General features: G+C 42.2%; 2 protein-coding genes across 11 annotated transcripts; both read left to right on the top strand.

The window, feature by feature from the left end:
- The first annotated feature begins 115 nt into the window (after window positions 1–115).
- Window positions 116–20,669, top strand: LOC108033685 (trafficking kinesin-binding protein milt). 7 transcript variants are annotated; one of them, XM_017108153.3, is made up of 6 exons: window positions 116–386; window positions 2,877–3,179; window positions 3,645–3,854; window positions 15,951–16,229; window positions 16,396–18,001; window positions 18,143–20,669. In XM_017108153.3, exons 2-6 carry the CDS (start codon window positions 3,005–3,007, stop codon window positions 19,221–19,223), a joined length of 3,351 nt encoding a protein of 1,116 aa, XP_016963642.1. In that variant the 5' UTR covers window positions 116–386; window positions 2,877–3,004; the 3' UTR covers window positions 19,224–20,669. The 7 variants fall into 7 exon arrangements, with proteins under 7 accessions (XP_016963642.1, XP_016963643.1, XP_016963640.1 ...); XM_017108154.3 differs by having other exon boundaries at window positions 116–471; XM_017108151.3 differs by lacking the exons at window positions 116–386; window positions 2,877–3,179; window positions 3,645–3,854 and adding exons at window positions 5,569–5,743; window positions 9,872–10,854.
- Window positions 20,670–21,016: 347 nt separating this feature from the next.
- On the top strand, window positions 21,017–22,869 carry LOC108033439 (uncharacterized). 4 transcript variants are annotated; one of them, XM_017107765.3, is made up of 6 exons: window positions 21,017–21,132; window positions 21,359–21,879; window positions 21,933–21,968; window positions 22,115–22,326; window positions 22,395–22,548; window positions 22,609–22,868. In XM_017107765.3, the coding sequence occupies exons 2-6, from the start codon at window positions 21,363–21,365 to the stop codon at window positions 22,749–22,751; spliced, it is 1,062 nt and encodes a 353-aa protein (XP_016963254.1). In that variant the 5' UTR covers window positions 21,017–21,132; window positions 21,359–21,362; the 3' UTR covers window positions 22,752–22,868. The 4 variants fall into 4 exon arrangements, with proteins under 4 accessions (XP_016963254.1, XP_016963255.1, XP_050740981.1 ...); XM_017107766.3 differs by having other exon boundaries at window positions 21,026–21,110; window positions 22,609–22,869; XM_050885024.1 differs by having other exon boundaries at window positions 21,034–21,094; window positions 22,609–22,869.
- Window positions 22,870–22,873: the final 4 nt, after the last annotated feature.

Genomic DNA, 22,873 nt, shown 5'->3' with positions numbered 1-22,873 from the left:
TTTAGTTTATTGAAAACAGAGACTTAAACTAAACAAATCTGCGATATGCCCCACAGCACAGCCACAATCGTAACTATCGATATCGCTATCGATGGTTCGCCACCTCCAGCCCTGGCTCTTGCATGTGTTGGGCAGCAGCCAATCGAAATCAGGCTAAATAAAATAAGTTAAATTCTTTGCCCATCATTATCGCACACAGACGGTGCGCGTTGCACTTTTTAAGAGACCAAACCAATAGCAAACATTTTCCAATTACTGACGAGCGCGATGTTAAGTGCGGAATTGAGGAAAATTCCATGTGACCCCTGAATTTCGTGTGCGTGTGTGTGCTGTGAAAGCAGCGCGACGGAAAAAATGGCAAACACAAGCCAGCAACTACAACAAATGTAGGTAGCACCAACAACGACTATTAGAAGGGCCATTTGTAGGGCCGAAAATGAAAATTCAATAATCGGACGCCTTGGCGCAAAGGTTAGTTTTTCCTGCGGAAAGCTGTGAAAATTATTATGAAATGTGAGAAGTGCGTTTGCGTTTGTGTGTGTTTTATAATTCCCTCACACACACCAGCGCCCAGCTGCGCCCCCGCAAATTTGTGTGCGTATGCGTGCGTGTGTGTTCGTTTTTGACCTCCCCCAAGCAGCATCCCCCCACCAAGCAGCTGATTCATGCTGCTGGTGATAAATCAATGGGTTAAGAATCAAGAAAACCAAGAAACAACCGCTTGCAACATTTAAACGGTGTCGTCTAATGACCCTGCCCCATTAAGCAACAACAACAAGCGACGCGCTACTTATATAAGTAAAGAAGCAGAACCGCAAGTGTGTGTGTGTTTGTGTGTGCGTTGAGTGCCAAAACAACGCAAGTTTAACAAATTGCTTGGCTTTTTGGCAAGCGTTTGAGGTTCGCCGTCGCTTGGAAATTAATTTTAGAGCATTATGCCATCCAAACGCTAGTGTTTTGGCCTGACAATTGCGCGCTCTTTACGTCTAAAATAAAAAGAGACGAACTGAAAATGTGAAAAATGCCTTCCTGTGTGTGAGCAATAGAATGCGTGCGTGTGTGTGTGTTTGACAGCAGCGCAGTTGCAGCGCTGCCGCTGCGCTGCCAAACTATTACCGTTAGCCGCCGGTCTCCATTCACGATTTTCTGTTTTGTTGTTATTTCTGGCTGCGAATTCCTCTCAGCTTTTCGATTTTCCACTTGTTATGCAATGCAAACTGCAGCCGAGCGGGCAAAAAAAGAATGGGAAAACAGCGCCATTGATTTCGAGGTGTTATCATCAGGCGGCCGAATCGCCGTTCTGCAGGGAACACCTCCGACGCTGGCGTCACATGCTTAACACTCTCTTTGTGCGTCATCGTTTAAAACTCGCTGCGAGTTGCAAATCGAAAACTCCAATTCGCACTCCCGTTTTGGTTTTGTGCACTGAGAAAAAATCAGGTCGATACTTACTTTTTGCTCGGTTATATATGTGCTGATGTTTTTAAATTAAACAAACAATTAGTATTACATTTGGAGTAATGAAAATTAAAAAAAAAAATTCTTGAAAAATTATGGCATTTCTATAATATGCCATGAAATCAAATATATGAACCATTATGTCACTATATACAAAGAAAATTTTTTAAATGTATTTCGATAATAATTAACAGAATAAAAAAAAGTATGTTATGATAAATTAAAATTTTTTAACATTATTTAAAATTAAATTATCCTATTTTACAATGCAATTTTAACTTATTTTAAGGCCAAGAAATATATGTTCATGTTTTTGCCATAAGCTAAAATAATTCGCATACATTTTCCCATTTTTATTTTAGCTAAATAACAAATATTTATTATAATATTAGAAAGTATTTAACTGTGCTTGCAATACGTTTCGTATGCTGGTATCTGGTCCTGAAAATGATATGGCCATCACAAAAACTTTTCTTCTGTGTAGTGTTTATTGACTAATTACCCTTTTTACCACTTGTTCGCTCGTTTCGTTATTATCACCGCCGTTTTCCCAATTCCCGAGTGCAGGCGACGCGCCTCTGAGCACGTAGTCTATCTTCGCATGGTTTTGGCCATCTCTTGGGCTTTCGGATCTGCTCTTAGAGTACTCCACATTTCCGACCTCGAAACCATCGGTATGACTCGACAAAGCTCGCAGACTCCACTCAATTCAACAGAGGCCAAAAAGAAAATCAGTCAACGCCTGCGCGGCGTTCAATGCTCATCGTTGATAGTAGAAAAAGAAGAAATATTTTTCCGGGAATCGAAAAAGTACGTGCTATCTGAGACCTATATTTTGAGAGACCTACCTATTTTATTTTCCCAGTTGGCTGATTTTAGTGGAAGAGTAAAAAATATACTTGTGGCATTCAAAATACATAACCACAGCACACAGAACACTATATCTACAGTCCTGATCTCAGTTTAACTTTCTTACATAAGAATGTTGTAAGAGATCTGGTTTATTTCGGGAAAACCCAAGTTAAAAACTAAATTGGAGCACAAATCGTACCGTGTAAAGAGGGCCGAATCGCGAATTTCACACAGAACGCTCGGCATTTCAAGCAGGTGTGTGAGTGAGTGTGGGACTTTGCGACTGCCAATTTAGTAGTTGATAAATATTAGTCGAAAATCCTTTGACGTTTCGCTAATATTTATAGTATTAATAATCATTCACATTCACCCGCCGACTTTATCAGCCAGCACAAAGATAAGACAGAGTCGCCAACACATGCGTTTGTTCGTTTTGTTAGCAATGAACTCATACCGATGGCAAGTAGCGAAAATAGAGTGGAAAAGTCGCTGGGCAGCTGGCTTATTAGTTTCATGTGATTGCTAGAAAATTAACACCAGACCGCCTCTCCTTCTCCCTTTTCCAGTTGAACAACTAACCAGACGCGCAGCAGAGGAGGAGCCCCCGACCAACGAAGTGTCCACCCCGAGCACCCCCAAATCAAAGAATAACTAATCCAAGACAATACTGCAACCCAGAGGCGATCACCATTTAATGCTATCCGCAACTCTGGGGGCCAATGGCGGCTCTCAGCCGCTCAGTCCCTCCGCCCAGGCGACGCTCAGCAAGCACCTGCCGCGCCTCCAGTCGAAGCGTCTCCTCCAGCAGACGCAGTCGCAGTCGGCGGCCGTCCCGAGACCACAGACCTGCGATGCCAGTTGCCTAACCGGTGAGCCAATCACTTTGCCCTCGGCTACAGTCCATCTTCCAAAGCCAGACTTATCTGGGACTCAAGAATTCGCGTATTTTGTTTCTCGGACAATGTATTTTAAAAGCAAACTGACATCGCGAAATTAATTTTTCTTCTCCCGGATAATTGTTGTAAGGGAAACAAAATGATCCAAAACATAGTTTATCTATATCTTATATCATTTTAGTGATATTAAGGTATGTATTTTACCTAAATTTATAGTAATAATGCAAATGGTCATTATTTTAGTCAGAAGCACATCCAAAATCTGATTTAAAGTTAAAAAAAAAGACAATGAAATTCCAAAAAAATGATAAAATCTTATAGAATAAACATTATAAATCTAATTTTGTAGACCGAAAACAATGGAGGTTGGGCTGTAGGTGCATTTTAAATGAACTCTCACACCATCGTGCTAATCTACTCATTTGTCTTTCAACGCAGAGCTGTGCAGCAGCGAGAACCTGCCCGAGGTGGAGATTTTTTCGCTGCTGGAGGAGCAGATACCCAAGTACAAGGTGCGCAACGATTTCCTCACAAACTTCTCCGGCTATGCGAATGAGGACTGGTTCGTCCCGGCCCCAGCGCTACCTATTCCGCCGGAAGGTCTGGGCCTGACCAAGGAGCAGACACGAGAATGCCTCAACTATTTCCGTGAGTGTGCATTTCATTTATATCTTAGATTTAGTAGAGGACTGTGGAAAATCGTTTGATTTTTCAAGGAAATGAGTTGACTCAGTCATTTTCCGAATAACACTGAGATCATGAAAATAGCCTTGAATAGTGTAGAAGAATAGATTTTCCAGGCAGAGTTCCTTAGTAATGACTATTGTTTACTAACAAGTAAATCAATTTTTGTGATCGATACATTACATTTACATACTCAAAACAAAGGACAAGCTATACCATTCTCAGATGGAAGCTTCGTCATGCTCAATAATTTAATAATGATAATAATCACCCACAACTGAATTAAATGCCCTTCAAATAAGAACTTTTTGAATATCCTATTATCAAGTAATAGTAAAAAATAATATATCTAAATGAAATTCCAGACCAAAATAGCAGAACTAAACATTCAAAGCTCTTTGCATCTACAAAGTACGCAATCCTTTAACTGTGGAAGACCAATGCCAAATATGAATTTCCTAATACATTTGTTTTTATGGCACTGGTCGGCTCTGCCCCGCCGTACAATTGCCCAATTAATACAAATTTATCAGCGGAACTTGTGCCGTCAGCCTTTGAATCATATTTAGTGTGAGTTATACAATCGTTGTATACTATATTCTATATGAATTGGTGTCGGCAAAGTATAGATGGGCGGTTTTATTATAGGCATATTCATTCTTCGTCAGCCACACAGCTTGTTTAAAGTTGTCATTCTCTTTGTTTTTAAAAAAGTCCTGTCTTTTTATGCGTTTTTAAGTATTCAAATTGTTTATCCACTTTCACTTGGAGGCAGAACGCAATTTTCTTTTATCTACGCAAGAAAGCAGATTAAAAATAAATTGAAAAATATACTATGTAGAAAATTCTTTTTGTATCACATGCCAGTGTTTTTTGTCTCCGACATTTGTGCGAATATTATTGTCAATATTTCAAAAGCTCTTTTCCTAAATGCTCAAGATCATGTTTATTTATGATCTATGAGTTGACTAGGGGAATGATTTAGATGTTTGAATAATATCTTATGAAGCAGTCATTACTATTTATTTATATTTTTAAAAAACAATATGTTATATGTATACTATAACATGTATTTTTAATTTTTTTTATTTAAATAACATGTTATGTTATGTATACTATAACATGTGTTTTTTAAATATATAATATATTATTGGGAAATAATAGTATGAATTTTTATATACTGAATGTTCGATAGTTTTCATGACATCTTGCTGAAGTATTGAATATAGTTTTATCCGAATTTTGAAATGCAGTTTTAATGACCTGTAAAACCTCTAATTGTTGAAAATCAGTATCGAAGAAACAAAGAGTTATAAAAGGAACATTGGTCCATAATAAGAACGTAAAAATCATGTAAATTTAATTAACACTACAGTGTTATTTTTGATTTACTGGTGCTTGTTAAATACGCCAAACCAATGACCTTTGAATGAGTTATATTTACGAATGCATATGAAGGAATAATGTTTTTTATTAATTCGCAAAATGCGCGCCAAGTAATCAACGCAGATTTATCGACTTCCCGCCCCACTTCCCAACACTTGTTGCTTCCGACAGTGTTGTGAAACGCCACAACTTGGGTGTTTTGCCAGTCACAGCGGGCTGCTGCCACATGACAGCCCCACGGAGTGAGCAGCTGATTGGCGCCCGGCCGGCGGTCTGGCAACGCCGCGCGTGCTTTTGTCAATTTGCTTTTCGATTTTGTTGGCCGTTCGAAATCGGTGGGGAAAGGGAAGAGTAATGCTGCTCCGCGTGCCTGTGTGCTGTGCGTTATTTCAAATGTCTTAGCGCCGTCGCCGCCGCGAAATAATCACGTAAACTAAAGCCAATCGTGTGTGTGCCAAAACCAAAATGTAAGGCGGTGGTTCGCTCTTTTTTGTAGCAAGTGCAAGCAAGAAAATATGTATCGAAAAATTGGCAGTGAAATTGTGCGTGCTGGCACATTTATGCCAAAAATACTCGAGAAATGTGTTATGAGTGCGCCAAACAGAAGCAAAAAGCCGAGCGCACTGCCGAAAAATCATTAACGCAAAATATTAATAATACCTGTGTGTGTGTGTGTGTGTGTGTGTGTGCTTGTGGCAAAAAGTATTTGGAATTTCTCCAAGTGCTTTTCGTTCGTGCCGTCATACGAATTGAATTTATTTTTAGGACAACTGAGCTGCGAGTGTGTGTGCGAGTGCCAAACTTTGTTCTTCTTTTTGTGAATTATGAAGAGGAAAACGCTGGCTGTTGTAAACATTTAAAGGGAGCGCTGCTCAATGAGTGATGATGGTGTTGTATGAGTGTACCACTGGGTGTAGGCCATGGGCATTGCTTGTTTTCTGTCGGCTTAATTTGTTCTTTGGCTTCCCCGCCCGCAGTTGTCGCCCTCTTTACATAATCGTCTTTCCATGCCGTCCGTCGGTTTCGTTTCGCTGATAAGAGGCGTTTTTAATTCCACTCTATGGGCCCTCTATCGGAATTTCCTCTCTATCCGCTGTCCCTGTCTCGGAGCGACACTCCGTCCCGCTCGTTCCAATCCCAACCAGCTGTTTGTCCATGTTTGTTTGCCTTGGGTGTGTTTTTATGTTTATATAGATGCATACGTGCGTATTGGTGGGTAATTTATCCATTTACCGCTACACGAATTCCCGTCTTCCAGTTCTGGGAGTGCAGCCGGTTTACAGTGGCCCCTGGCCGCGCAGACATTCCTTCCCTCCTTCCAGATGCTAATTTGAAATACCGCGCTGGGAAGTTTGATAAACAAATCAAAGGTCAGAATGGACAAACCATGTGATCAATTTAATGCGTAATCTCTTTCTTGACACCATTATGAGTTTTTTTAAATACAGTATACCCCTGTTTTTACCTTAATAAAAAAAAGTATGTGTAAGAACTTGTTGCTGTCCTGTAATAAAGACTTATTTTATGTCTAAAATACCTATGAACATAATTAAATAACATTGATATTTTTACATATGTATTTTTTGACCCATATTTCCATTTAGGCTTTATAATTTAGTTTACATAAAAAGGCTTGCTTGACACTCAGATTTCTAGATATTTCTTACAGATTACATTAAACATCTTATTGTGATCTTTAAAAAAAATATATCCTTCAAAAGTTAAAGGAAATTATCTCAAAATACCTTAGCTAACAGAAGTTTTATAGGAAATAACTATATAATATATCCTTTATCCTTAGTTTTTATATTAAAAGATTAGATTTTTTTCTTTGAAATCGCAGTTGTCAGTATTATTATATACATATGTATATGCAGTCTAACAAATCTCGAGTTAGTCACACTTTTTAATTTTGCAGTCTTCACCTCACCGACTAAGTTAATGATTAATAAATATGAATCACGCACCATTGGAACTCAGCACTTCTCATGTAGCCAGCTTGAACTGTACTTCTTTGGCGGGGCTTCTTGATCGATTACCATTATCATTTCCCCGTGGCTCTTCCGCATCAATCAACGGTTTATCTATCTGGCTAGAGAACGCGTTCCGTTAGCTCATCAAGTGTTTTCCGCAGAAAACTGACCGCAAACTATATGTATTACACACAGATGGCGTTTGAGCCAAGGGGCACGTTAAGTGGACAGTCATAATCGCGTTGGCAATTGTACTTTTATTGGTGCTAAGCTTCTGCCGAACCAAATGGTGTCATGTTCGTGGGTCCACCAACTGGGCCACCGAAAAAAGCGGCTTATGTCCGACTGACCATGCTGCCTTTTTTTTCTTCATCTATTTTAGCAACAATTGTCTGAGATGGTTTACATTTTGTGACACACTTTCATTGCGTCATTTCGCGAGCACTGCACCTGCAGGCATTCGTCAAATCGGTCTGTTTTCCTATACCTCTTTATTTTTCCCCTGTGTCACTGGCCTATTGAGTAGGACATTCACACTGCCGGCATTAAGTGGTGCAAGAAAATGTGGCTCACAGCGTTTTCCGCTGTAATAACCATATGATACAATAATTAGCCTGGCTATCACTCACTCGCATATCAATTGCAGCGGACATCGAACTTCCTTGACTTTGCCGTTGTTGCCTTTATAAATGATTGGTTGCACGAAGACTAATTGAAAATGGGCTACTCTTAATTCGGATTGTGGTATACTTTAAGTTCAAAAAGACCACTGTGATATCGGTTAGTGTGTGATGATCAATTATACATTTTATAACCTTTTAACTAAAATTAGTCTTCGTTTATATATTTTATGTTATATAAAAACATTTTTCCACCCCCTTAAATTATGTTTTCCTGGTCTTGAGCTTTTGGGTCGTATGATTTGTTTGGGACTGGTAGCTTCAATTAAAAACTAGGACGTTGCTCATCTTGTAGTGACCGTAGATCAATTATACATTGGCAGCTTCAATTAAAATCTAGGACGTTGCTCATCTTGAGGCGACCATTTTTGTTACATACTTTTATATATATTTTTGGTATATGAATGGTTTTTCCATATTTATATAGACACCAATATTATATTTCTCCTGATCTTGAACTTTTGGATCGTATAAACTGATTAACTGATGGCTTCCAATTAAATTCATGGACGTGGCTCATCTTGTAGTGACCATAAAACTATGCTTAAATGCACCAAACTTTAGCCAATAATTAATTACGAGCAGCATTTGTGAAAGTTGATGTGAGCCAAATACATCACAAAAAGTGCAAAAAATAAAACATGCCGAATAACAACAGAGTTTGTCTAATGTTACTGCTGCCGTTTTCGTTTCATTTTCGCGTGTACGAATTGATTGGCCTTTTTCGGATGTTTTGCCTGCTTTTCCCCCAGCTATTTATTCAGTTGTCTTTACATAATTACCCTGCCCTGCGGCACTTGAATGGCCCACCGATCGCTTGTTTTCTTTCCCCCAATCACACCATTCCATATTTTTATTCAATCAACCAATCAAGTTGTGGCGATTCTTGAAGCTCGTTTTGTCATATGCCATAGGGTTTATCAATGCGATTTATTCGTGGGCTCCCTTCGATCGCATAGAGGGTATTATTACAAGGTTGGGAAACGTGACTCATAAGTGCATACGCTTTTTGCATGTCGATGAACCTGAAAAGCGGCGACTGAGTTGAGGTTTTTACGCAAAGCACATCACGGCTCTCCAGTGCAGGGATGAAAATAACGATTAAAAAGCTGGGGAACGGTGACTCGGATCGGTTGAATCATCTCGTCTTGGGCCTCCACATTTCTACGTTGGTTCGTTCGACTAGCCCGGCTTTATGTTGGTCATCCTATGTTAGCCCGGCCGTTCATTTGGCACAACCGTTAGTAGTATCTTGTATCTGGCTCGCCAGCTATTATCTCAGCTGGGTTCAGCTCAATTTTCTTTCACTCTGCCCGGCTGGCCGGCCATATAAATTATGATCGAATGGCTATTGAGAGCGCGAATGGATGGACCAGAGCACTCTTGTCCGCTCCAGCGGGCATTCTGAGGCACCCACGCTGTTCGCTACCTGGCTCCGGAGTTACGGGTTCTGGACTTTACGAGTTTTCCCAGCAGCAGCAGCGACCTACGTGATCTTGGCCATGCCACAAGCTGCCTAGGCCCATCTCGTTCCGAGACCAGCTGGGCTACACATAACTAATTTGTGAAACTTGTTTGCGCCCAGCTTTCCTTGGCTAGTGGCTGCCACTAAGTTTCCACGATGCCCACAATCTGTCCACTCTTCTCCTGGGCGTTGCGCTGTGAAGTCGTCGCAGTTTTGAAATATTTGTGATTTATTTGCTCGCCTAGCATTGTATGCAAATGCTGGGATTTGTGTGCGCACACTAAAATTCGCCATTGTTGTTTTTTGGAAATGAGGCAAACGCCTTCCGCAGACAGCGGACTTGCCTAATAATAATACAAAAAGATACCGCCCAAAATAGCCCATCGATAATTGCAAATCCGGTCGTAAAGATAGAGAATCGCGGGGAAATGTGCTGCGCAGCACAGCGAAGTTGACCTAAACTCACAATCTTTATAGGCACTACATCTAAGCCCCAGCCGAATTCCAGAGAAGCAGTTGCATAAATAAGACTTACAAATTCCCTGTTACAAGTTAAATGTTTGAGTGTTCAGAAAAAAATTCGCTAAAGTCATAAACTAAAGAAGTTGAAGCCGCAAAACAATGTTCGCCAAGCAAAATGCCGGTTTTTAACAGTGCAACGCGAAGTAAACCCAGTCAACAAGAGCCGGCAGAGCCACACTACCCCGTCAGGAAGCTGGAGGCCCTGCCCATAATAGTGGAGCAGGAGGCGGACGATTATGGGCAGACCTTCGAGAATGGCGTCCGGCTGAACAGCACCTTCGGCGGCGAGGCGGAGGAGGGAGCAACCTCGCTGATCTCGAGCAAGTCGAGCAGCTCCCTGTGCTCCAGTGCCTCGGACGAATGCCCGAACACCACGCTGATCACCTGCAAGCCCTCCAACGCGAGCAAGCACTTCGAGAACACCTACAAGCTGCTGGGCCAGCACCTGGACACCAACTGCCAGCGGTCGGCGGACAAGCTGCAGCAGCTGAATGGATCCGGCAGTGACATCGACTTCGACAGCATATCCTCCTGCTGCTCCTCGATGTCGGCGATTGTCAACGGGCTCGAACCGCCGCCCACGCGGCTGGAGCTCGAACTGGAGGCCGTGGATCGCATGCGCTGCATTGTCCGGCAGATGAAGTCGGGGCCCAAGGCCACGGATGCGCCGCAGCTGCTGGGCGGCTCCGCCTCGCTCTTGGCCCTGCTCCACGACTTCGCCTCCAAGGAACAGCGCAAGACGGGCGGCGAAGTGGGTGGGAGTGTGCCGGGAACGCCGGTCCCAAGCCCCATCACCGGTCCCCTGGAGGCACCGCGCTTCGAGCTGCCCCCGGAGCTGCTGCAGGCGGCCAGCAGCTGGGAACTCATGTACTACGCCTCCAAGAATGTCGATGGCAAGAACTGCCTGAAGGTGGTGCGCAGTCTGCTGACGAACAAAGGTAAGAGCGGGCTCTTGGCGAGATCATATCGGTGTGATATGAAATAGGGTAGGGTTCTCCAATGATGGAATAAGAATGTGTAAAATTAAGATTCAAAGATTCGAATTTATGTGTATTAAGAACAAAATGAGTTAATAACTAGCTTGGTCATGTTGGAAGATACTTAATAAAGTGTAATGTAGAAAATGTAAGGTATGAAAAATTATATTCCCATTAAATAGAATTTCCATATTTAATGAAGGTAAAAACATCATCGGATTTACTACGGTGTTTTATGAGTTCTAGTGGAAATGGTTTCTATAATAAGAATCTTCGATTTGAATTCGTTATCTGTCTTTTCTATTGTAACATATATATCAATAAAACTATAATCCATTTCTCTTAATTGCACAAGAGATAAACGAGAACTCTAGTGGATAATTGAGTACTGAGTATGTGATAATAATTGCACTCGAGAAGTGTCCAGAATTGATAAACCTAGCATTCAGTAAAATATGAGATAAAGTGCTTCGAATTGTATTGAAAGTGTGCCGCCTACGGATATGAGTAATATTCGCTACTATGGTTTTACCAGATATCTTAATAAACTAGTTTAGTTATATATTATATGGTTCCTACCACATAAAGAACTAACTTGTATCTTAAGCTCATTGCCTTAAACAATAAGAAATGATACCGATAAAGCCCTATCAATGTATTTAAATCTAAACATGGTATTAGGAAGATAGCCATTGTTAGGAGAGTATTTTGGCGTTACTTTCCTCACTTATCGCCCAAGTGCAGCCTGCATGCCTTATTTCGGGCTTATCTTATCGAAAGACCTTTATTTCCAATTAATAAGTGCTGTTTTTCCTGCCCATTTGAGTTCTTTTGTGGTCGACGTGTGAGCAAACACGACGGCCATTTTTGCACATATAGGCCTGAACAAATTCTTTTTATTCGTTTTAAATATTTACTTTCTTCTACATTCACTTGGCGATATTTGTTTTCGATACCATATACTATATGATCGTGCCGACTTGTTATTAGAGCCCAGACTGCCATGTTGATATTTGCACAACTTATGATGGCTTTGTGTGCCCGCCTATAATCGTCTATAGACGATTTTAGCAGGTTCATTAGGAAAAAAACTATTAAGTTGGAGGGGCGTGGGGCAGAATGCGAAAAGCACATGATCTCATCTCGGGTGCCTGGGTTTCGGGATCTTTATTGCCCGGGCCGCCACTTATCTGCGTAAGTTTGAATTAATTGTATTCCCCAAACGGGGAGAGTAGCTTTCGGCCTGCGCTTATCAACTGTTTGCCAGACACACTATCTTGGCCCATTAATTGCGGCGAAAGCTCCAGCCACTTATTGCCATTAGTGCAGGCACAACCACATGACTTTATTGTCTTGAATTCATCACTGGAGTTCTATTAGCGCAAAGCTGCCAAAAAGCCATTAAGAATCGTTTTATGGCTTGCACGTAAAACCGCTTCTTTGGATTTTAAAACAGTGATTGAGATTGTATGCCTAAGTATTATAAACTACGGAAGCCCTTATACAATATACATTGTACAAAAATAAATCATGTTTCCAAATAGTAAATAATAAAGACTGAAGCATATCAGGGACTGGGTTGCCAGAAAGTTCTGTATATTGTATTGTAAGGATAATAGGACTATTATAGTACTAAACAGGTTGTTCAAATTGTTTATTATTTTATAGGGTATATAAAGTAATCAGATAACCACAGACGTATGCTAATGAGTTCTCTTACAGTTTTTATGACCGACTGGCACGTGCTGTAAATCTTTGAGTGGGCCATTAGTTGGTCGGCAAACTCTCTAACTAGAGGTTTAGTTTGTAGAGCGCTACCTATCGCTGATCCTATCCGCTTTCATTCTGTGCCAAAGTTTTCTACCTGGTGTATCTAAACGTTTGAATTCTCGGAAATTCGTCTGCGAGGTACGCGGAAAATGACCCGTGTAGTTTTTCGCGCCCTAACCATGAATGGGATTAGGATTATCCGGAAAATGGTTCCGGTTTTAGTTGCAGTTTTCAGTTGTCTTGCTGTTTACCTGCGAAAGAGGAAATATGATATATGGCCAAGGAAAACTAACAATTGGCAAACGGTCTTGCCTTCGCTTATGCGCTTCATTTGCATCCCAAGTCTGAGTGGCAGATGAGATTTTAGAGGGTATATAGTAAATATATGCAGCAAACAGTAGATTTTAAAATTTAGATATATACGATTGTAATTATTTTGGTAAACATAATAAATAATGATACTTGAATGTACTAATGTCTTTCACTATTTTAAGTGTCAAGTTGTTCACTTTTAGTCTAATTTTGAAGGGTCTAAAGGTTGTCCTGATAAAGAAACAAGTAGTGAAAGTCTTTAAACTACTTAAATGTATATCATCCTTATAAAGTATAGAATTACATTTTTGTAAAAAATGAAATAAGAAATTATTTAAAATGCGCCTATCTTATAAAAGTTAAAATTAAGGCTTGCAAAAATATTTTAAAGTGCATTTTTTTTTATGAAGAGTACAGTTTCACGGTATCAAATAGTCTACCCTCTTGCACCACTCACCTTTACCTTTTATTGAGCTGGCAATGCTGTGCCACTCTCTGGCTCTCTTTATTGGCTCTCCCCCTGTGGATGTTGAGGCGGTGGATGTGTGGACTCCAATTCCTATACAACAAACGAACATTTCATTCACTCTTGGCTTCCACGCCTCGCGTTTGTCATTCTCTCGAGTATCTGCAATCTGTAAATTACACAATTTGTGCAAAACCGAACGGCAAAGTGCGGAAAATTGTGCCAAAGTCAAGGAGTCGGGACTTCGAATAGTTCGCATGCAGTTAAAGATGAAGTGAGCAATCCGAAACGTTTGCAAATGCAAAAAGAATTAAGCAGAAAAAACAACACGCAAAAGGCGTAAGAAGAAGAGACTGTATTGGTGTGTGTGTGTCTGTACCGTCACGAGTTTGGAGCGCAGTTTTTCGTCCTCTTCTTCCCATCTAGATTTGAAGTTTTCGCGTTTAAATAGTTTTTGTTGATTTTTTTTTGCATTGTGTGTGGTTAATGTCTCTAACCTTTGGACTTGTGAACTGCCATTATATTGTTTATGGCAAAGTGAAGTGAAGTGAAACGCAGAAGTCTTTGGAAACATGTGAGTTTGTAGCTTAGCATTTTCCCATTTAGAATTCCCAGCTGTAGTTGTAAATATTGCCACTGCCACTGCCATTGCCATTTCCCTTTCACTGGAAATGCTGGCTGGGAAAACGCCTTTTACTTTGAGTGATGCTGCTGCCGTTGTTGTTGTCGCTGCTGTTCCTATTGTTGTTGCTGCTGCCTGCGCTGCCGGTCCTCCTCAGTCGACGCCGCCGTCTCAGCTGCCATTTGAGTGTGTGCGTTTGGCCGAGCAAGAAGTTCCACTTCCAGTTTCCAAGCTGCGCTCATGGGCTAAAAATAAAAATAAAAACAATAACCGAAACCGAAAAGATAACATTGAGCAGTCAAGCGAGGTTTTCTTTTTATATACGTATATAAACTGTTTTTTTCGGCCAAGCGAAATCTTTGAAATAAATTAACGAGCGCCAAGTGATTTTGCGCATGCTCCGCGTTCAGTGGGTGGCAAGAAAGGAGAGAGCAAAAAGTGGGAGAGCAGAGAGAGCCGCCGCGATGACAGTTATTCATTTTCTCTTGTGACTCTGGACAATTCGCATTAATTTAGCAATTAGTTTTAATGTTTACATTCACCGACCATCAAGGCAATTGAAAAAACACAAAAAAACTACATCATGTGACGACCTCTCAAAAAAGAAGCGAACAAAAGGGGTAGAAAAACAGAGGAATAAAAAAACCAAAAGCAAAAACACCCCAAACAAACCAAAAGTGCCTAGGCGACAGTCGGAATTTGTAAAATGCTTTAAAAATTACATAATACAAATCGAAGAGGAAATCGCTCGGCCCAAAGTGATTTAAATTTAAATGTAATTCAAGAATGCCGAGTGACTAAGAAAAGAATTTGCCATAGGAAAAGGGAAGGAAGAGAAGTCAACAAAGCAAGATGACGCACGTAAACAATGGAATGAAGGAAAAGGAGATGGAAGTGGAGCCAGCGAGAGAGCCAGACAGGGAGAGGGAGAGGGAGCCTGCTGCCGGCAGCGGGGTCCATCATCGATTTTTAGCCAGTGCATCAGAGCGGGACGGCAACAGGGATTATGCATTGGAAGCTGCGGCGGTTTCTTCTTCTTCTACCACCTCTACCTCTGCTGCAGCAACAACGATTACCACCAACTTGGAAGACTTGGCCTTTGAGGCATGCCAAAATTGGTCGGAGTTGCACCAAGACTTCTTCATCACGGACGATGAACTTGAGTACGACGACGAACTGCTCTCTTTGGGGAGCAGCAGCAGCATTGGCAACATGTGCAGCATTGCAACAGCGGCGGCAACTGCAGCAGAGGGTTTGATAACGGGAGAGCAGCAGAACGAGCAGCTGCTAATGGAAGGTGCTGAAGAAGATAACTGTTAAATAGATGAGTCCAGTCCTAGGAGCCTTTGTAGCATTTTCCAACACTTTCCTTGAGTCATTTCCTGACTGTTTAAATGTAACCCAAACGGAAATCTTGTTTTTTTTAAAACTTTTTAAGGAATTTTTTTTTATTTAACATTTATACATTTTAAAACGTTAAAAGTTGGTCTTTATAGATGCAATGCAGTGTGCAATATTTTCCTTACGATTTTCCAGTTGATTTCAACTTGGGAAAATCGATACCTTTTAATTTAAAGATTTTATAAACATTTAATATTGAAATCTCAGTGTTATAGTGTGTAATCTTAAAAAAATACATTCTTTGGGCACCCGGGGTATTACTGGTCTTGTATGTCTTACATAACAGGATACCTTAAAAACTAAAATTTAAACTTTTAAATCAAAGAACTTAGTTCTTTAAGCGATCCCATTTCCAAACACTGTCAAACAGAACCTGTCGTTTTGTTTTTTTTACAACAAAATTTTAAAACTACATAATTTTCCATACTTGCTACATTACTTAAACTGCGTTACTTACCCCGTCCTTGCTTTTCATATATTTTATAGTTCTATGCGGCAACCGCGTTAGCCAGATGACTCGGGCGTACGATGACATTGAGGCCGTGACGCGACTGCTGGAGGAGAAGGAGAAGGACCTGGAGCTGACTGTGCAGATCGGCAAGGAGCTGCTCACCCAGAACAATGCCCTCGAGGCCCGCGTCGCCGATCTGGAGACCGATCTCAAGGCCTCCAACGACGATCGCGCCCAGCTCGTCCACGAGCTGCACAAGAAGAACGAACTCATCTCCGTGCTGACCAACGATGCAGACGATGGCACAGATACTGGTGAGTTCTCCTTAACAATTGAGATAATATCAACTTAAGATCATAAGATATAAAAGAAAAACTTATATCGTTATTCAAATTTTTAAAATAGAAATGCATAGCTTAAAATTGTTTTATTAATATTTATTTTATTTTATTTTAAATACTATTTATTTTATTTTCACAGACACTCCCACCATGTCGAAGTCCATCACCCTGGACCTGCTGCAGCGCAAGGTGAACACTCTGCTCGACGAGAACAAGTCGCTGAAGTGCGAGGCCACCCAACTGGCCCACCAGACGGACGAGGTGGAGGAGCACGAGCGCCAGCTGATGGCCGACATCAGTGCCCAGTTGAACGATGCCAATTCGCAGTACGACAACCTCAGTCTGGAGTTGGAGCGGCAACGGGAGGAGAACCGCCTGCAGCACGAGCAGATCGTGAGTCTGACGGCTCGCCTGGCGGAGGCCGAGATGCGGCTGCACCAACTGACGCAAGACAACGACGAGCACCTGTCGCTGCTGCACGTGACCAAGGAGAATCAGAATGCCCTGGCCCTGGAGCTGGTGGAGTTCAAGCAGCGCTACGAAGAGGTGCTCGCCCTGCTGCACTCGGCCCAGGATCAGCTGAAGCAGCAGCGCAAGCGGTCTCAGCCGATGGCGAGGAGCTCCTTCCTCGGCGGCCTGGGCACTAGCGGAGCCGGCGTTGGCAGTGGTTTCTTCCAGCCGGACTCGCTGCACAACGAGCTGATGGAGTCGTCGCAGTACTCGGAGAACAGCCTGGACTCTGGCATCTCCGGCGACAGCCAACGTTCTGCGGACCGCATTAGCCGCATGATGATGCACATGCCGTCCGGTGGCATGAGTTCGTCCGTCATGGGCGGCAGTGTGTACGCCGGGGCTGGCAATGTGCCGCCGTACAAGCGGGTGTTCGACACGGTGCGATGTGCCGGCAAGAGCGGCAACTACATGGACAGCGGCAACGTGTCGATGACCCAACTGGGCGCCATGTCGATGAGCAGCACCTCGGGGCCGCGCATGGCTTCGATGGCGTACCCAGCGGGCTCTTACTATCGTGGCGGTAGCAGTCAATCGCTGGGCGTTAAAACTCTGTCCAGCGAGAGTCTCAACTCCCAGTCCGATGACGGTTATCCAGCCCAGCCCTCTGGTGTGCCAGGAGCGCCCGGCGCCAAGGAGCTGGAGGCGGCTCTTAAGAGGCTGACGCCGGCGGAGGTTTTGGCCCGCCGTGCTATGCTGTCTTATGCGCCGGCTGGAACCTATAACTATGATGAGCCCACGACTCATGGAGCAGGAAAAGACCGCAACTCTGACCTCCCGTTGGGCGTGCGCACGCCGGACAGCATCATGTCCACCGGCTCCTCTGGAATGTCGGGCTCTACGAATCACATGTCCGCCTCGATGACGCACCAGTGGCGCCTGCCCGAGAAGCTGCAGATCATCAAACCGATGGAGGGATCCCAGACATTGCACCATTGGTCGCGTCTGGCCACGCCCACACTCAGTGGATTGCTGGACGAGCGTCCCGGCGTTACGATTCGCGGTGGACGTGGGCTAGACGACCTGGGCATGCAGATCTACACGCTCTCGGACGTCGAAGAGGACGTTAGCGATGATCTGCCCGGCAAACAGTTCGAGGCACCGGGCTGCACGTTCACCTACACCAACAGCATGGTCATGCATCCGGACGATGGCTTCGTGAACGATCTGTCGTTCTTGTCGCAGTCTCAGATGTCCTCCCGCATGGCATCCACATCGACATCAAGACAACCCAGGTAATTGTCAAATATATTGCTATTCATCACGTACCAAGTGAATACAACTATTTTAACTGGGGGATTATGCAATCATTCCAACCTACCTTAGTCAAAGAATGCCATTCTTTTATTAATATGTTGTTTCTTTAATCCTTTTAGTTGTCCCGCCACGCCACGCGCCGGACTCTCGCGCAAAAACTCCTGCTCCACATTCTCGGTGAACCTCGGTCTCGCCGGTATGCTGAATGAGAGGGGCATCAAGGCGGTGACGCCCAGTGCCCTCAACACGCCCGCCGGTCCAAACTTCTCGCCCACGGTGACGCCTTGCAACAGCCCGGAGGGATCTCCGCCTCGCGCCCAGTCGCCCGAGCCACTGTTTGGACTGCTCTCGTCGGGTGCGGACCTAATTCGCCGAAAGATCGTCGGCGATCAGCACCAGCAGCAGCAACAGAAGCAACGAAGCAGCCTCAGCAAGCAGCAGCAGCAGAAGATCATGCTGTCGCACCTGGAGAGACGGGCACTGCGATCGCTGAACCTGATCGAGAAGGTGGAGAGCATTGGACTGGAGAATATCATAAGCGCACAGCGAGGCCTTGGCTCGGGTATTGCAAACCGCAGCAGTTCGCCGCTGAGCAGTGGCAGCCTGCAGAGCCTGCACACCAGCACCAACAGCATTGTGGACGACATTCACTTTGATCGGGCGCAAATCAAGGGTGTCCTCCATCGAGGCCTAAAGTCGCCCACGCCAGCGGGATCTTCCACTTCTGCGGCAGCCGGCGTAGCTAAATCGACGAGCAGCAGCACCAGCGCTTACAATAGCGATGACAGCGACGACCAGGGTTTAGTGATGAAAATCAAGCCATCAAAGGGCGCGACACCCACAACAACAACAGCAGCAGCACAACAAAGTCAGCCAACCTCTGGATCGAGTGCACCGGCGACGACGGCCAGCGAAACGCGGCTGAAGCAGATGCAGCGCCAGAAATCGCGAAGGCAACTGAAGAACGGCATGGCCAGCCAGCGACCTGATTTGGGCACGATTTCTGGAGGCGGCGGAGGAGGCGGACGGGTGCGTCCCGATCTGGGCAAGGTTGCCGACAGCGGCAGCAGCAAGCTGAGCGCCAAGCGGCATGAGGCGAAGGCAGCGGAGGAGGAGGAGGCGGTTCCGCAGAGCATCACACAGGCGTTTGTGGGTTCAGTTAGTTCCTTGCTTTTCGGCCGTAAGGGCGGTTGGCTGTAAGGCAAAGTAGCCAATCATTCACAATCTTATTCTAACGCTTGCTGGACTATAGTTTACTTTTAAAGGAATGAAACGATGCCTTTTGCGAGTTAAATAATATTTTTTTAAGCACAACGCGGGAACGAGTTGATTAGCGAAACGTAATGTAATCGTGGGAACGTTCAGTTTCATTTTTTGTTTAATGCCCCGCATAATGCCTGTCAGCGCCACCTTAAGCAACACTGGAAGAAGGTTTTAGTGTTCGTAGCTGTGATTTGTAAATACATATAGAGAAATGTTTAAATTTAGTAGTTATTAATCGAGTACTTCGCATATTATTATTTTTGCTTCAACTGACGGCGGCAAGTTAAGAACCGAACGATGGCCAGTTCGTTGAACACCGAGTTCCAAAGCAGCTATTTTTAGTTTAAACTACATTTTGCCAATTTTGTATTTATTTTTCCTGTGTTTATTACCACGTAAACGAAAACGAAACCATGTATACATTTATTTTTATGATTTCCCTGTGTAAAGGGTCAAAGCTGGTGCAAAGTTGTATATAGGAAGAACAAAACAAAAAGAGAGAGATCAATCTGTAACTTGGATGTGGTTAAGCGAGGAGGTACATATATATATTTTTTTACACGCGTATATAGTTTGCGTTTTTTGCTTTCCACACAAGAGACGTGCTCTGTAGAACTCCCAATACTGTATCACAAAGATCATAACTCAAAACGATGCTATTGCTTTGACTTAATTCTTATTTGGGTGCTAAGCGCGCCACCAAACGAAAATACATAAACTCTAGCGAGAAACGATTATTTTTCTAGTCCTATCCTGGGTCGGTGCTCGCTTGGCTATGCGCAAACTGCGAGCATAGCTTCAAGGCAGAGCGCCCACAACTCGAGACACAAGAACTTAAGATCCACTGAACAAATGTGTGAAAGAATGCGTATTATAGACTCATTAGTGAGAAGCGGCCTCCAAGAACCAGTAAAACAATGGCTGTTGATTAGCAATGCACACTGATGGCCAATCTCGAAGCAGTAGCATTACACGGACACATGTTATCCAAACACTTGCGATCAGCACTCTAGCAAGCAGTTATAGTCTATTAGCAGGATTCTCAAATTTGAGGTGTAAAATTGAAGATGCATACTTTGTTATTTGACTTCGAACGGTTTTAATTTAAAGAACGAAAATATCATGGATTAAGAAAATATCTTTTAAGATCAAGATCAAGAAGTAACATATGTTTATTGGAGTTGTACGCGTTTTTCGAGGATTTGTGTTTAATAGCATTTCAACTGAGGAGTTGGCATTACAAGCTAATCGAGTGCGTGCCCAAAAACGTAAATTATACAAACATTTGGAATACAGAACAGATTGTAAAAGTTATTAGTTTTAATTACCAATATATTTATTTATATCTGCAAATAAAGAGAACATCGTTAAATACAATTCGAACTGAAGAGTTTTCTTGGGCATTGGATTTCTTAGACTAGTTTTGTTAACTTGGAAAGGGTACTTACATATATGTATATAGCCATAAATGTACTATTAAAAATTTACATACGTGGTATGTATTTTTATAATATTTGTTATGTATATACATATATTTATATATTTAAAATTCGTTATTGAAATTTTATCAAATGATTTCTAGGTCTTTTTAAAAATGCTAATCTGATATGATCTATTTGAAAAAAACCTTTCCAACTAAAGACGCAAAAATGCATAACAGTGGAAAAAAGGCCTAAACTAGCAAAGTTGCATACATAAATTGGTATTTTTCGGTGCTCCTCATACAGCCTACAGTTTTGATTCTGCGATAATTGTCATTTCATTTTAAAAACAAAATCTTTGGCGCGGATCAGTCTCGTAATCCTAAAGTAGATAGTGCAACCAGTACACATGGTTATTATTTGTTGTAAGAGCACAACAACATCTGCTTTGACAGCTTAGCTTAGCTAACATAAAGTGCGGACCATTTGTCACGCGTGACGCAGCAAATGACAAGTGCTTATATTTGGTTTTCGTTGATAACAAAAGTCAGGGGTGACTTCACAAACTGCTTGCTGTGTGCTTATACATAAACCCTTGTTATAAGACGCTTTATCTCTGCCAAAACTTAAGTTCTAAATATTTCATTATAGGGCAATGAAGGAAATCTGCCGAGTTTGCTTGGAAAAATCCGGACACATGCTCAACATATTTGACAACGTGATAGAATTGGGCATTCCAATTGCTAATATGATATCTAAAGTTACCGGTTCGCACGTTGCCAGAGGAGATCCGTTTCCGGAGACCATTTGTCCGCCTTGCCTTGGGAATGCTAAGATAGCATTCCAGTTCAAACAACGATACGAGAGGAACCAGCAGATTTACTCCCAGTATAAAGAGCGGATCTTGTATGAGGAGGAATTTGTTATTCCAGACTTACAGAGTACACTGTCAATTAGTGGCGACGAAAGCCAGGAGTTTAACTTGCAAATAAAGCTAGAAGCAGTCGATGATGATTTCCAGGGGACGGAGGAGTCACATGAAGATGAGTGTGTGGTGAAGAACGAACCAACTAATGATGATGTGATCGAGGAAGACTCGTGTCAATTTGCAGATGTTAATAACGACCTTCTTAAAAAAGTCAATCATCAACATATAGCCTCAACGATATTGAGTTGGTATACTTATTTTACAAAGTAACCCTCGTCTGATGTTCCTTTCTTTCAGAATCAGCTGAAAACAAAATCATTGCTATACTGAAAGGTGAAAATTATTTACATTTTATTATAAGTTTTTCTTTAAATTAAAACTTCTTTAAACTGTTAACAATAATAAGAAAATATTGATCTAAAGTAAATTATTTAATCTTTGGTGTTATATATTTATTTTAAACTATTACGTTTTTTTAGAAAACGAACTTCTTAAAGGAAGGCTTGACTTAGTTTCAAAGAAGCTCTCGGAAAAAAAAGTTAAACAAGTGCACAAGCCAACCATCACAATGAAAAAAAAAGAGGATGAGCTTGGACCTTCCAATGTCATGAGTTTCCCCATTACATCTTTGCAAGAATTGGAACAGTTCGAGAGACAATTTACCCCAGATCTTAGGGGCTTTTATGTAAGCGTACTGTATACGATTTCAAATTAAAATCAGTTTAAGAATGGACCAAAATATATTTTTTTTTTTTGCAGATTGGTAGGATGACCGACTACTTGTCCAGAGGTCCCCTGCGTAAAAATCTGGAACATATTCTGAACGAGGACCTTTTATACAAATTCAATTTGAACGGATGTTCCGGTAAACTGTCTTTGAGGTCCTACGAGTGTTTTTATGACCTCTTGGAAAGTAAGACTACTTGTTATTAAAGCATTTATTTATACTTAAAATTATTTTAATTTATTTCAGCTGCGACGAAAATGGTCCACCCGAACGAGCCAGTTAAAAAGGTAATAGGAAAGGCTCTATGCAACATAAAAAACAAAATTGTTAAAAGAAGGTCGAGATCCAGACAAGGATTACAGACACGAAAACAAACAAAGAAGTGTTAGTGTATTAATAATGGTCTAGAAAAGATAACACTTTTAAATCACATACAATAAAATGTTTTACAAGTCAGAGACTGTACTCAAAATTAGCGTTGCTAAGAAAACTCTTGTTCAAATGAAGGAAA

The sequence above is a fragment of the Drosophila biarmipes genome, chromosome 2L (assembly GCF_025231255.1).
Source record: "Drosophila biarmipes strain raj3 chromosome 2L, RU_DBia_V1.1, whole genome shotgun sequence".
Taxonomy (NCBI): Eukaryota; Metazoa; Arthropoda; class Insecta; order Diptera; family Drosophilidae; genus Drosophila; species Drosophila biarmipes.
This window is presented reverse-complemented; position numbering and strand designations above follow the sequence as displayed.